This window comes from Siniperca chuatsi, linkage group LG4 (assembly GCF_020085105.1).
Source record: "Siniperca chuatsi isolate FFG_IHB_CAS linkage group LG4, ASM2008510v1, whole genome shotgun sequence".
In the NCBI taxonomy this organism is placed as follows: Eukaryota; Metazoa; Chordata; class Actinopteri; order Centrarchiformes; family Sinipercidae; genus Siniperca; species Siniperca chuatsi.
This window is the reverse complement of record NC_058045.1, coordinates 7369150-7385387: the sequence shown is the minus strand read 5'-3', so window position 1 is coordinate 7385387 and position 16238 is coordinate 7369150. Positions and strand designations below refer to the sequence as shown.

The 16238-nt window shown below is 42.6% G+C and overlaps 1 protein-coding gene across 2 annotated transcripts in view; it reads right to left on the bottom strand.

Annotated features, from left to right (window-relative positions):
• The window catches only part of LOC122874837 (A disintegrin and metalloproteinase with thrombospondin motifs 20-like), an 89840-nt gene that overhangs the window by 51253 nt on the left and 22349 nt on the right, over window positions 1–16238 (bottom strand). For both annotated transcript variants that reach the window (XM_044193256.1, XM_044193257.1), the window contains 3 exons: window positions 12964–13110; window positions 8807–8948; window positions 8062–8166 (listed from right to left, as the gene is read on the bottom strand). In XM_044193256.1, the coding sequence (XP_044049191.1) occupies window positions 8062–8166; window positions 8807–8948; window positions 12964–13110 (394 nt within the window). The remainder of the gene's footprint in view (window positions 1–8061; window positions 8167–8806; window positions 8949–12963; window positions 13111–16238) is intronic.

Sequence of the window (16238 nt, the reverse complement as noted above, 5' to 3'; positions counted from 1 at the left end):
TGCACAATGACAGACAGGTGTTAACAGCTGCAGGGTATGGACTAAACAAGCCACAAACATTTCCATAATCCAGACCTGGTTTGAGTAATGGCCGGGGCCTTTGTTCCTGTCTGACTCCACTGTAAATGCAAACTGAAGGCACTGATAATGTTGGAGCACTAACAACAGATTTAGAGAATAATTCAAATAAAAGGCGGAATGTGATAAAACATCCACATGAGTGGAAATGGCTTCCACACGACAAAAAGGCAAACAGGTGCTGGTCCTTGTTGGCTGAGCAACTTCCTTGAGAAAAAAAAAAAGAGTTAAACAACTGGAATTCATGGAATTGTCAAAGACGTTTTTTTAAGAGTTTTCCTTTGTCACAACAAAGAGTTTCACTCCCCTTTTAGCTCTCATATCCCCTTCCCCCATCTCAGTTTAGAGACTGTCGACCTGGACCTGAGCATCCCTTCTATATCTCCTCTCCACAGCCACCCATCCCCCTTATCCCCTTATGGGAAATTGCAAGGGCCACGCAGGGACCACCACAGTGCAACCAGGCAGCAGAACCCAAGGAACTGTCAAACACAAGGCAGACTGTCTGTCAGAGAGGACCAAAGCCTGTGTAAGCCTCTGAGGCATTCCGCCCCCCCCCCCGCTGGCACCCTGTGTTTACAACCGTTTTGTTTAGCTTGAAAAGGTGATGTGGGTAAAAAGAAGAAAGATGGAAAGGGGGGAGTGGAAGGAAAAAAACATCTGTGTGAGATGACGTGTGTGAGTGTGTGTGTGTGTGTGTGTGTGTGTGTGTGCGTGTGTGTGTGTGTGTGTGCGCATGTGTGTTAAGTGTGAGAGTGATTGCTCAGAGTCTGGAGGCATCTGGGGGCTCAATTCCAGTTAGCCTCTCTTTCCAAAGTGCACAAACACACCCTTGGAAAACGCTGAGGTGAAAGGCAGTCTTCGCAAAGCTCAAACAAGCATTAAGGACACCGGCAGACCCTTTCCTAGAAAGATTGTCAAAATTTGCCCTCAATTGGGAATGTGGTGAGACATTTGAAGGTCTTGTGAGAGAAACTTGTCCAGCTGTGACTAGCATGTGTTTCAAATTAGGAATTTCACAAAGACACACTGACTCACCAACTCATACCAAGACATGTGCATACACATATATCACATGCATGCATTTTGCACAAACTGTATAGAGCTGCACACAGGGAGACGCACACAATACCTTTACCTCTTTGCTCTCAAATCACACACCGACAAACTAAATAAAGTTTAACCAACTCAGCCATACAGCCACAGAGAGTAGCCACCAGCATGCTAACCCCAACAATGGGAATAGTATCTAAGGACAGCAGCATCTGCTCTGAGCTCCTCAGCTGGCTGGTTTAGAAGTAAGCGCCCTGTAATTGCCAGGAAACTGTTGCAGGGAGCACCTCATTTCTGAACTCAAGCCATACATCACTGCAGGAATGAGAAGGCAGAGATTTAAAAGGCCCTCCGCTCTTTCATTTTAACACGGCCATTTCCAAAAGGCATCACCTTTCATGTTGCGGTGTCTTTCTCATGGCTCAGGGCTCGGAGCTCACTTTGACCTTAGACTGTTGTGGGTTTGTGTCTTCTCTCACGAGCTCTCAGTCCTTTCCACAATGCACAATTAAAACAGACTGCAATCTGAAAAAAACCTGAAACATCTGGAGTCACCGGTCAAAATGTCACAAAACGGGCCACCGCTGTAGATTTTCAATAAGGCATCATTCACTATACTTGTCTAATAACTTGACCTGGAGGTGAGAGGCGATAGAAAGCCCATGAAGCTATACAGTACCAAGGGATTCTCTTTGGGCGGACAGGGGACTGGAAATAAGTCAAATAACAGTCAAATGATGTTATAATAGACTGGATTTACACTGGCTCATTCTTCAGCCAAGACATACATTTTTTTCCCTGTTAGTTCCATATTTCCTCTTTCCTTTCTGTTGAAAGGGTGTGAAGACAGGGCAGGAGGAAGAGAAATGACGAGAGGGAGGGGGAGGTGAGCAAGAGAGAGCAAGAGAGACAACATGATGCAACTGTTACTCCAACGAACCTCTCTTCTTACTATATCCCGTTAATTTGTTTCCTATCCTCTTTTTCGACTCTCTGTGATCTTGTAGTCTTCTAAAACTTGCGTTGATCAATATTTTTTGTATTAACAATGGACAAAACGATTGTGTGTAATGTGTCCCTTGTAGTGAAAAGCCCACAGAGAGTTATCATCCAATTCTGCTGCTCTACAGAGATTATTATTAGATCATTATTTTCTTTTTAAACCTGCATTAATTATTTGGCCACTTGGGGACAACACAATAAGCTGTAAACAGAACATCGACATATGGTCATCATATAAAGTTGATATGGCGACATGTTTGCAAACAGTGGCTTATTTACACATTTGGCACAGAGCAACATTCAATCAGCAGCAGGTAGCTGTTACAAGTTAACTAAGCCAGTTGTTAGCAAAGTTAATACCACAGGCATTTTTTGGGCTTACATTTGTCAAGTGGCAGACAGGAAATTAATGCTAATGTTGCTCCATGTCTGCTAGATGTGTAAATAGGCAATTATTTGCTAACACATTAGCCACAACAACTTTATATGGTACTGTATATGCTTCTTGCGGAGTTCCAGTCATTATATAATTATTTACACATTCTGCCAATTTATGATGAATATATAACTTTTCACAAAATAATTTGATTGTAATAGCTGTGTATTAGGTCACACATTTTTGCCACATTTTGACATCATACTATAATCACGCAAATACATCTTCTTCCTTCTACACAGCCAGCAGTGAAAGCTCCACTCACTGGCTACCGGACATAGTAATTCCATCAGCAAACTACGTGAATGCTAAAACAACAATCCTCTTGTTAGTCCAAATCCACAGATATGTCTGTGATGATGGTAAATCAAAGTGGCAACATCCTGCAATATCCAGAGATTAGCTGAGGGTGACACTGATACCAGTCTCACAATCCCAAGCTCCAGTACAGGCACAGGCACACGCACACACACAAACACAAACACACACCCCGTGTCCCTGCATCGTACGACAAGTCTGTCAGGCTGCCAGGGAGCTCCAGCCAACACTCACCGCCTCCGCCAGCAGACTCCATTCTGCCCTGGCTTCACTTTTCAAGACCTCACTATCTCACTCTAATTGGCTGAAACCAGAGCAGGTTGTCATTCTTTTCTGAGGAATGTTCTGGAAATCCAAAACAACTTCCCATTTATTCACTTACACTAACCACTCAATTAAACCCCTGTTAAGAGTAGCTGGGTGAGCTTTTTGGGTTTTACACTTACTTAAAGAAAAGCTCAGCAAGCAGTCACTGTATTGAATGAAAACAAAAACATTTACTTATTTAAAGCAACAATATTTTGTTCATTTTGCAACAAATTCCCCCAAAAATGGCTTTCAAGGGAGCTTTCAGTCAAGACTGCATTGCAAGTTGACAATAAAATGAGAAAAACTGAGAACAATAAGAACTTTGACAACAAAACACCACAGTTCATTCAAGCTCCGTCGCCGCTTTTTTCCATCTGCCACCCACTGAGCGACGACGTGGTGAGAGGCAGCGCAGGGATCTTCAATTGGTGGGTATGTGGATACAGGGCCAAGTGGTCCCCGGCTGTGGCTTGACAGGCGCTTATTGACCATGCTGGCTGGCCCCTAATCTACACACACACACACACACACACACATCTGTATGTGTGCATGTGCTTACACTTATATTAAATGTAGATTCTGCAACACACACAAAAGTACTACATGCATGTATGCACACACAATCAAAACACAGACACACACAGACGCACAGGCTGGATCCTTTTGAAGAGTGAGAGGGGCCGAAAAGGGGGGGGGGGTAAGGGAGAAAGAGCAGGAGAAGAGAGGATGGAGAGGAGGGAGGATGGTGGCGGTATTTATAGACAACAAGTGATGGGATGCCCTCTTTAGTACACGGCCCACTGAGCCAGATGACAGACGCGCCGCCAAGAGGTCATGTGACCACATTACTCACTCCGGTGCCCTGTGAGAGGGCCCGTTGAGCAACAGAGGGGGATCAAGGGAGGAGGGAAGGGAAAGAGGCAGAAGCAGAGAAGCAGAGAGAGTCAGAGGAGAAAGAACAGAGGGGGAGAAAACTACCCATGAACCCCGCAGTGTCCATTGCCCTATTTCAACTAAGCTGTATACAAACAAACTTTTTTTCACTCTTCATTTACGTGAGTCTCTCCCACTTTTTGGGCACTGACCTCAATTATCCGATGCGGTCACTACCCTGTTTCATAACCCGAACAAAAACTCTCCCTCTCCTCTTCAAAGGGGAGCTGTGGTTGCTAAGACAATACCTGCTGCTAGTTTCCCCCCATAGAGGCCATAGCTGTAATCCCCCCCCACAAACACACACACACTCCCCCTCAGGGCTCTGCAGACGCCTCAAAGCCAGCACCTTGACCCAAGACCTGTTAAAGCCTTAGACCTGAACCTCATGACTTCTTTGAGAAAGGATAAATGCAGTACATTAAGGATGTCTAGAAAAAGAGATAGAAAAAGACACAGTGGATGGATGCATGAGAGGCAAAAAGAGATACAAAGAAACAACAATACAATACTGACACAAGATAATAATAAAGAATCATCTGGGTTCGCAGCTTATCAGACTTTTGAGACTGGCAGAAGGAACACAAACATACTCGCACACAACACAAACACACAATCCCAAAATACCACATAAAAGAGCTCTTGTATGGGCAGGTGAGTGTTGGTGCAGGGTCCCCCTCTCTTTTAACTCACACTACTTCAAAAAGCAACCCTCCAAGATGAAACTGGGCCCTCAGCACTACAAAGGTGATGCCTCTACTCAGCCACACAAAGAAATTAGGGAAAACTGTTCATGTATGTGTTCATATATGAAAACAACCACCACTAAAAGATTGCATAGGACTTTTAGCCATGCTAACGGCGTGATGACAATGTCGGTCTGTCAGTTGGTTAAGACTAAAATATCTCAACAGCTATTGGATGGACTGACATGAAATTTTGAACAGACATTGATAGTCCCCAGGGGATGAATCATAGTGGCTTTGGTGATCCCCTGATCTTTCCTCTAGTGCCACCACAAGGTTAACATTTTTGGATCTTTAGGGAAATGTTATTATTATACAATTATTATATTATATATTATAGACAATTATTGAATGGATTTCCATAAAATTTAGTACAGACATTCGTGTTCCCCACAGGATGAATTAATCACTTTGGTGAACCCTTAAGTCATCAAGTCAAATTTTTATTTTGTCTTTGGTATACTTTGGTTTATGACCAAATAACTGCAAAGCTAACAACATTTTTCATCCTCAGCTAAACTTTGTATTTAGAGCTAAAAGCTAACATAGTGAACATGGTAAACATTACAGTATACCTGCTAAACATCAGCATGTTAGCATTGTCATTGTTGGCCTGTTAACATGCAGTTAGCATTTAGCTCACAACACTGCTGCAATTAAGTAGAGTCTCACAGAGCGGCTAGCAGCCTTCACATGACTATATTTCAGTGTGAAGTAGGTCCTAACTACAAATGATTATATGTAACTTACATGTCTCAAAAAAGTTCACCTTTCAAACAAATTAAACCTGGTTTTAACCTTGATGTCTACACCTCTTGGACTTTCAAATAACAAATTCAATGTTTACAGGGTTTCAATAAAAAACAGACATCTCTTGTAATCTAGCTTAGTCAGCTCAAATTGGGTTAAGGGTTTGTAGCTTATTAAAGCAAACCACTTGGTGTGATAACACCATGTCTCCTCAACCGTTTCTCCCACATACAGGCTGAGAGCAGTATGGGAGCTGCGATCCCAGGATCATTACTGTTTAGTCTGGTTGTTGTAGTTGGATTAAGATGTTAGCTATCCCCTGTTAACCTCTCCTCGCTAGACAGGTCTGATCCAGGATCTAACATGATGAAGAGGGAGATGGAGCCAGATGAAAGGATATAAGGGATGACTTACACTGCAAAAGACTCCTGCAGGGCAGAAGGTTAAGGAGAGAAGAGAACCCTCCTTCTCTCTCCCCCTCTCTTTCTCCCTCTCATGCATGTTCCGAATGTTAAACACCAGCCGACCACATCCTCATCCCCCTGTACCTCCTCCTCGCTCTCCTCCTACCTCCTCTCCTCCCGCCTCCTGCTCTGCAGAATCACTGATGTGAGGTCTTTTGTGAGAGTGCTGGCTTGCCTCAGCCTGGGCTCTGTTACGGCCTGACCGATGACCCACTCACCCGCCTTTTAAAGAGGTTTCAGGGTCATGGGTTCACAACAAGGTGACTCAACTGTGAACGGCGGGTGGCATCCTCTTTCAAAGGGCCCATGTCTTCACCTTTCCCTCTCAAGACTCTCTCTCCTTCTTTTTCGTCTCTTCCCCCCTCCCCTGCAGCCCTTCTTTCCATGTATCCTCAGTGACTGACCTGCCGTCTCAGCCCTAATTAGCATAGCATCCCAGAGCGACAAGAACATGAAGGCTAATGGGGGTTGGGGCCCCGTAACAACACTGAGGGTAAAGCTTCAAGTTTCTAACTAGAGCCATCACCTGACCACATTTACATGGGTTTTTGCAACCAGAATGCAGGCAGGAGACTAATGCATGATAAATTATTCCTTTTTCTTGGTAGAGGAAGTGAACTAGAAGGGAAAGGAATCAGGATTCAAAGCGGCACTGCATGGGAGGTTTGGCTTGTGTCAGTAATGTATTTTGTCTAAAATGCAATGAGGCCAGCTTTAACAACAATGCTGATTAGGGAACAGAGGAAATACATTCAGTGTTGCAAAATGGTACTTCAAAACAAATATTTAAATCTAACCCATATTTGGGTTTAAAGCTAACTCAATCTGGTTTCATGGTAGCTGCAAACAATTCATCACGTTTTTTTCTTACCCTGCTTCAAATACTAGATGGTTGTCCTTTACTGCATCAGGAAAATTCAGTGTGTCAATCCACTGGCAAACTACCCCATAAAAAGAAGATAAGGAGTTTCTTGTGAGATACAGAAGTGAAGGAAACATTTTGGTATGAGTTAAGAAGACAGTAGATCTAAGGAATTTTGTACGTTGTTGTTGAAAAAAACTGGTACTGAAGAGATGTCCTCAATTGAATAAAGGACTAACTTGATGGGCCCCAGATGTCATTACATGAATATATGTTTATTGCAAACAAATCTGTCGACAGAGAAGCAGTGTGGCAGCGTGTACACAGGGCACAGCCTATACAGAACTTAACTTGTATGGAAATACATTTAGTTCTTTTAGAGAAAGAGGGAGGTACATACAGATCATAAATCAGTAGACAACTGTGTAGCAGAGTCTGACTCAGTATGTGCAACTAATCAGAACAGCATATTACCCTAAGGTTCACCTCATCAACAACCTCAGACAACTTGCTCCTGTTGACCCAAAATCACAAACCTACGGCCTTAGTGTCTCTCTTGTGTAAACCATTTGTCAGACCAAGTACCAAATATTCTTTTGCACCCCTCATAAATTATATTACACCCACAAACCTTTATGTCACCCCAAGTTTTTCTCCCACAGTTGTACAATATTGATTAACTAACTAACTAACAATAGTGACTGACCTACACACAATACAGTGGGTGTTTGCACTTTTCACCTTGTTAAGGGATCAACTGTATATCATTCACGGAAACTTCACATCCTCATTATCATATTTTTAGCATATTTTGCAGCGCTTTGAGTCAGAAAGACTAGAAAGGCGCTATATAAGAACAGCCCATTTACCATTTACCATATTATTATAGGTATTGTTACATAGTGCTACAATACTGCTTCCAACAATTGACTGCAGCTGTATTGAGACCTACACCCCCAAACCGACAGGCCTTGAGCATGAACTGCAGCACAAGTGTAATGCTACAAACTAAAACATCTGAGTCAATTAAAAAAGTGTATGCATTTTTAGTATAGGGAATCAAACTCCGATCATCTGTTCATTAAGCAACACAGATATGGACTGACTTACCATTCCATGTCCACAGTCAGTCCCATCAGCCAGTGGCATGTGCTGTGTGCGACATCCTTTATGGTCCCCATCTGCACTTGTACACCACAGTCTCTTGCATTGTTTCTGTGGAAAAACATTGAGCACAAGCAATTAATAATTTTGGCTGCATAGGAAAAGAGCTTACCTATAATGTGAGAACATTCTACAAGCTTCCAACACATGCAAAATACACTTATGACTAGAAATGTAAAATTTATCCAATGACTTTTGACTTTGTTGAGCTGACAGCAGAATTAAAACTGCTATTTCCTCCCATATTGCTTTCCCTCTTTTGGGAGGAAGAGTGTGTGATTTCAGATGGTTTTTTGGTTTCTTCAAACAATATTTCATATTCCAGACATGTGCAAGATGCATTTTAAATGGCTCAGCATCAGGTTTTAATTAGTGGCCGTGCATTCAAATATGGGGCTTTGTATCTTGTTAAAATGCATGCTATACATTCTGCATGGGAATTTACAGATTAACCATATTCCACTGTATATTACAATAAAGACTCTAACAACATGTAATAAACTTACTATAGTTTCATATCTGTTGGACTATATGGATAACTGCTTTGCTTAAATATCTGAGGTTTCATAAAACCAAGGTTCTCCTGTAAGTCTGAGTAGACGACAACCATCTCAAATCTACTTCCACCTGAAGTCTTAATTCTTCACTTTTTCAGTGCGGTTTTGCTTGCTTTGATAGCAAGCCAACTTACCATGTAAGGGCAAATTTGGGAACCGGGTCCAAACATCAGTTCACATTGTCTGTTGGCATTATAGATTTGACCAGGGAGGAGGGTGGGCAGCTCGTACGTCCTGCCTACAGGCTCATCAAGGAGGCACTCTCCATAGCCGGTGCTAACAAAAGTAAGAATGTGTGTACAGTAAATGCAAAGGAAAGCACAAAACCATCCAAGTGTGTGCACAAACAGACAAATGCACACACAAGTGTACACACACATGCACAAGGCAAACTTTCATGGTGTGAAAAATTTCAGGATAATCCAGTATTTTCTAACCTCAAAAAGTCTCAACATGTGTCATCATCTTTCATAAAAGCAAAGTAAACATTTGTATGTCATTGTCTGTGATCATCCTCAGATGTGTTTTCCCCAGTGGGTGGTCTGTAAAGTTACCTAACAGAGAGACTGATACCACTTCCCCTCAATGGCCTGTTAGTAAATGCTGTCACTATGAAACTGGAGTCAGGCGCCACTGACTCAATGAAACAGCATTTTGATACAGTCTGAAAAGGATCTGCACGCTGACCGTATTTTTATCCAAGGTGTATTTCTCTGTGCTGAAGGAAAACAAGAGAATTTGGAATCATAAAGTACCTTGATTAAGTTACATAAATCAGTGCCAACGCCAGCATTGCAGTTTAATGACAGATTGTGCTGTATATTAGCCACACCCTGAGCCTCGATGCAGTAACAGAGACAACAAAAGCACAGATGGACTGAATGTATGCACCAACAGCCTGCATATAAAATCATTGGCCTTTACAGTTGTGAAAAGGTACTAGTCAAACATGTTAGCAGAGCGAGCCAAGCCTCAAAGGATCTCTTCTTTTTTTTGTTTACTTTTGAAAAAGGAAACTGGCGGACGAGACATGTATAAATGTGTAATTACACAACATGTCTGCATTGCTCTGACAAATTTAATCCGGGATTAAGCTGCTAAAACACCTGCTCCATGCAGCCCCAGCTGATGTGACAGGCCAATAATTACACAGGATTATCCTGATTTACCGTCACTTTGTTTCTTTCCCCTTTCATTTCCAGCCATAATGTAAGAAACTGCAGCAAACAGTGCTGGGTGGCAGGGGAATGATTGCATACGGAGAATAAACCAGCAGTGGAAGATACTGTGAGTGAAAACTATGGAGCAGCCTGTCAAGGAATTATACAGACAGTCCCATATTACGACGTCTTTCAGCAGTTGGCCATCAGTCTAATCAGTGTCCTGGAACCTAATGGAATGATTATTAAGACCAAGACAGACAGACAGAGGGAGAAGGGGTCAGTGTGGTCATTTTTTAAACGAAATGTCGACCTTTTTTTTTTTTTTTTTTTAAGAATATCGGCTGTGTGGATTCGAGACTGCGAGGCAATTCCTCTCTGGCACCAGAGGAGATTCCACACCTGGCAGCCATTGGGAAACTTAAAAGTGAGTTTATTCATAAGATGACTTCTAGTTGGCTGTTGTGTGCTTGTCATAAGACACTAAACAATAATAGTTTCCATGTATACCATACTGAGTTTCCCTCAGCAAATAGTCTACTCATATGTCAGATTGATGGAACGACACAGAGCATCACTATACAGTATTTGATCAAATAGCGCTAAGTAAACTGCAGCAATGCTGTCATGTACCGATTATTGTACATGGAGATATAGAACAAAATAATGACAGAGGTTTAGTTGAATTTGGAGCAACATACGGTACATAAAGAGCCATCTTGATTGTATTAAGAAAATGACAGATTGAAAAAAGTACTAAAAGTAAAAATGATTTCACATGGGAGTTCTAAAGAATGGTTACTGTTAGAGTGGTTAGGCTAATTTTTTAGGTGTGTAACGGAAAATGATAGGGCTTGCCCACTACTAATGATAATGTGGTTTCAACACTCAGTGAACACAACAATTAGTGGGTGGCAACAGTCAAAGATTTGCATTTTACTTTTATATTTGGATTTTGAGGCTTAAATCAAATGGCACAGTGCCAGAGAAGGAATGAATGGTTGCTTTATGTAGCGGTTGACACATAATAACACTACACAACAGCAGGGTGCTTTTCATCAGCTTTCAGGTGCGGGAGTTCAGTGCACATTATTACAGCAGCAATGAGATAAGGGGATAACGAGGGGAATCATTTTCCTTTTGAAAAGCGATGTTTGAGAGGTGGCGCGGCCTTTCATTTTTTAAACTGGTAGGAGAGTGTTGCAGATTGAATTTGCTCTTTAGGGAGAATGGGCAGTCAAAACACTGACGTACTTGACCAGGTCAGCCCACTGAGCAGGAGTGGTACGGTAGAAGTGCTAGTTTGAATCAATGCTCCTCATTGTTGGCTGGAGACGGATTTCAAAAGCACTTGGACTACACTCTCAAGGGCCTTTCCCACCGCTGTGGCTCCCAGACTGCTGCTTTACTCTCTTCATACCTGCATTGTTTGTTATATATCCCATATGGTTAACGAATGTCAAATTTCCTCACAAATGCATTTGACATTTACATCATACTTTCCATGTTTTTTGTGCAGTCTTCAGGCACACACAGAAACCCAACACAGCTGACATGGGTGAGTCGAAATAATAAAGAGATTCATTGAGATTCTCCTCATCTTTAGCCGAACGTTCCGATCACTCGATGTTGAGGTCATCGCTAACTGGAAACTATGTGAAGCACAACCTTAAAACTCCATACGAGGCGTTGCCTAACACTGTGCTCTCGAGATGCATCTGGTCAACAAGACCGTCCTTTGTGAAGGCCTCTACAATTAACAGAGGAAAGGAGGCAAAGATTAAAGGGTCATGTCCAGGGAAGATCTAATTATAACTGACATTTCCCATCTTAAAGGGAAGCCTTTCACCACGATCAGTGACCACGGTGCGGGTAGGAGTTGCTGAATGAGCCGTCGCCCCATGTTACAGGTTTTGGTGTGGAAGGCATGCTAGTGAGTAGATTACTGTTGCTGTGCCCAGCATCTTGAGAGCAGGGCTCTGTCTGAGTGGAGAGACAGCTGAGGGGCTGTAGAACATCCATAGCTCAGGTCAGCCGAGGAAGACCCCCGGATTCAAACAGGAAATACTCTTTCAACACCAGGCAATAACAACTCTGCACAGTTTACATTGTGCTGACCTATCTACAGAGCACTGCAAGAGACATAGAAGCAGTTTGTTTAGCTGGCCACATCGCAACAAGTACAAGTTAATGGCACACTTAAAAAGTGGATGTGATAATATCAGATTGGGAAAAAAATGGAGAAGCATCATTCTCTTTCATGAGAAGAGCCCCCGGGGAATCAGTCATTTATTGTGATAATAAATCCGTTGGAAAGGAGAGGACTGCCGGGTCACGCGTAAGATGGCAGCTTGATTTTCGTGCTCCCGATGGTTTAGTAAAATCAACCTGAAAACATTTCAAATTTAATATCAAATTGTGTGTTTTTGTACATGATGGAAAGCAGGGTTGCTACAAGAAGTAGGAAAACTGTCTACGACAGAAAAAATTGAAGAATGGGCACCACAAGGTAGCTGAAGTAGCTCCCCGACCCACGAGTTGAGTGAGGGGGATGAAGTGGGTAAGGCTAGCCAACAAAGTATACTGAGGGACTTCAGGTGGGACAATAAACAACAGCTAACAGAGATTAAACAAAAACTATGCAGAACAAACAACATACTGGATGAGGCTGGATTGATGATGAAACAGAATTAGCACTACAGGCAACAGCAACGCCACTGAAACATCTCTTACAGTGCCAGACCAACATGGAGGCTAAACTGACTGACCAGGAAGGACGGGCTCACAGAGATAATATTCGGATCTACAGCATACCCGATAACAACATCAACAAGAAACCTACTGAGGGACTCACTTGATTTTCCACATGATATGGAACTCAAAATCGAGAGAGCACACAGGATGCTCCCACCCAAACCCACCGACCCACAGGCAAAGCCCTGGTCTATCATAGCCAAGTTAGCGAGGATAATGAGAAGGGAAGGGTTTCAAGTCATGCTGTTCATTTGTTGCAGACTTCTAATGCCCTTTGTAATTGCAAAGCTATTTCTTTGTAGTTGGTGAAATGTTCTCAACTATCTTCTAAATAAAGAATTGCAAAAACAAAACTGGAAAGGAGAGCTGGTACCTACTCTAGAAACTCTGTGATGTACTTGCGGCTGCACTTGGACCACGACCAGGGATTGGTGTCATAGTTGAGCGTGGGAGCCATGACATGATACTGGTGCTTCATGCCTGCCTCCCGACACTTTGGGTTGTCATCATGAGGCATGTTGAACCTGGTGCAGACAGGTGAAAAAGAAGGTGGGTTAGAGATGGAGCGAGGGATATAAGGAACACACACAAAGTGATTACCAGCTGCTTAATGGCTCAGTCGCAGCAAGGAGGATAAATGTCACAAGATTTACATTTAGCCGTTTTTAACAGGGGATCACCCCACACCATCCCTGTGGGCCACCACATACAGATGCAGCCACAGAGTGTGAGTAATACCACACACGCTGCACCTTTCTCTCCACTCGTCTGTTTCTTGTTTGTGTCTCTTTCTACATACACCACCCTCTTTGCACTATTTACCAAATGTTTATACAGTAAAATCCCTGAAAGGTTTCAATAAAACTCCAGCTGGGTAGTAGGTGGTGCAACATTTTATGCAAAACATCATTCTTTATCAACATCGATCCCCTCCACCATCATGGCCAACATGCTGGTGAGAACCACCTCCAGTTCACCCCTGAGAGGTCAAAGGTCACTATCTCACATTCTCAAAGGGTTTAATGCAGAGAGGAAGGTAGGGGCAGTAATACGCATGCACATCAACACACACATGTGTATGTTGCTCCAATGTTAACATGTAAGAGTATAGATGTATTCTTACCAGAGTCATGATTAGAACAAATTATTATTTTCATTATCTGTTCATCTGTCCATTATGTTTTTGATGACAACAGTCTGAAACTCAAAGATATTCAATTTGCACTGTTGTAAAACAGAGAACAGTGACAAATCCTCAGATTTTAGAAGCTGGAACAAGCAAATGTTTGGTATTTTTGCTTAATAAATTACTTTAAAGCTTAAATGATTATCAAAATAGTTGGTAATTAATTTTCTGTTGATCCACTAATCAGTTAATTGACTAATTGTTTTAGCATCAATCATAATAATAAATAAAACAAGAATCTTCACAGAAGAACAGCTGTACAAAGTGAAGTGCACAGCATGGCATCTGCAAATTAATGAATTCATCCAGGCTGTCTGCAGTTGGCAGTCTCATAAAGCCCTTGATCATGTCCAGAATAATGTAGTCCAATATGGATGTCCTGTTTTTGTGCTGCAGTTTGGCATATACCCATAAATACATGTAGTGCATGCACACATGCGTGCACACATATATATATACACACAAGAACCCATGCAGCTGTATGATGTCTGAGATGTTTAGAACAGGATGTAGGCCAGTGCTGAGCTCTGGACTGTGGCTGAGGGTCAATACATACCACCACACAAACAAGACCTAGCATGGCTGGCATGAGGCCCACCCTACAGGGGCTGAAGGCAAACACCCAGGGAATAATTAAGCCTGTGGCACAGTAATGAGCGCCGCACACACAAACCAAGCTGTTGGCTGATGCTGACAACATCAAATCTGGCTCAGATAGTATTTGCAAACTATTCTTGTCGCTTGTGATGGTGCACAGGTGCATCAGGGTGACGCAGACAGTGATAAGAAAGTTTAAAATAAAAATGAACAGCTCGATTTGTGGCAAGCTCCAAACAATTTGTACTATCAACACCGTATTGAAGATTTAGATGACCCAGATCTGAAGGGCACAAATGAGGATGCAGGCTTGAAATCCTGAGTTGAGAGCCTTTTAGTGTAATTAGGTCGTAAATCAGGAAGTTTTGTGGCTCTCTGTTTGGCAACCTCGAGGGACAGATCAATAGAGAAGTCAATTCCAGTGGGAGAGAGCCAACCCCAGCACTTAATTTTTTAGCATCCAGACTAAAATGTGATTATTTTAAGTCCACTCACTCTCGTCAGAGCTCTCGACAAAACAAACTGCTTTGCTCTTTGCACATCACACCCTTAATGCCGTGCTGTCATTTTCAGCAAGACAAAAGCAGATTTCTGTGCTGAAATGCCCATAAGTAATTGTGAGAGTCAAGACATACTGCTGGAGCGATGACGACCTGGTTGTGAATTCCTGCAGATTGGCACAGCAAACAACGCAGTCTGCAGGAACAGCCTTTATAAGCACTTCAACAGAGACAGAGCTCAGTGACACCAGAGGGAAAAATGGATTGCTACATTCTCAGTGGATTACACATTTTAGCTCCTCAAAATTTTGTGCGCCACAAAATAAACCATCTTTGGCAATCCCAGTAATTTTATCCACTTAGCCAGCTTGCTAAGGTTATGTGTGATCAGGATAATGCCAGTGAAGTTTTGTGGTGTAGCCTTTCATATTTCTTAAGATGTTAAAAAAGAAAGCCTGTTTGCAGCTGCAGACTGTAATGTCATATCAAAATGCCAGGAAGATGTATTTGTGATCTAAGACATGTGAAGCCTTGGCGTTGTCTAATGACAAACGTGATTATGTGTCACCTTTAAACGGCTATCAAGTGACACCGCCTCGCCTGAAAATCCCCATGATGGCTATTAGTAATCACACGTCCTTGCAGTCATCTGAGAAAGGCCTCCTATCCATTAGTCTAAATCTGTCTTTAATCTGCAATGCTCTTGAGTGGCTCCCACTACCTGACACTGGCGTTCCCAGGGCGCTAAACACTCTCAAGAGCTAACGCCTGTGAACGCAGCGATTAACCACGCCAAGAGGCAGAGCCAACTGGGCCTCCAGCTGCTTGCACTTTAGCATAAACAGATCCACACGAGATGCAAGGGGAAGAGGGGGGCTGTAGACTCGTCCATCTGGCTGCTCTGGTCCGATCTCTCCACTGGAAGAATACGTGAGCGGGACAGAGGAGGTAGATGAATATTTTTCATTCTTAAACAATGGCTCACAAGCTCACACGACACTGGTCCTTTTTACTATCCTACGCAAACGGACAGGCAGACCAGAAAGGAAATCTCTCACTCACTTTCACTTTTATACTCTGCCAGGGAGGTGGGGAGGCAGGAAGAAAGAACAGGGACAAAAAAAAGATGGATGCTCCGTCTTTCTCAAAAAAACATGTGAGCTTGCCGGTGTGTTAAACTTCAGATCTAAGGTTAACAGTGCTTCTTAAATTGCACCACATTTCAATTAACTGAACTGGGTTTCAAGAAAACGGCGGTAATGAGTGATTTACCCTCATTTTGCCTGATGGATGTTTGGAATAAACAGGCCCCCATATGAAAAATAAAGTCACATGTTTTGACTTAGTCATTTGGATGGAGATTATACAT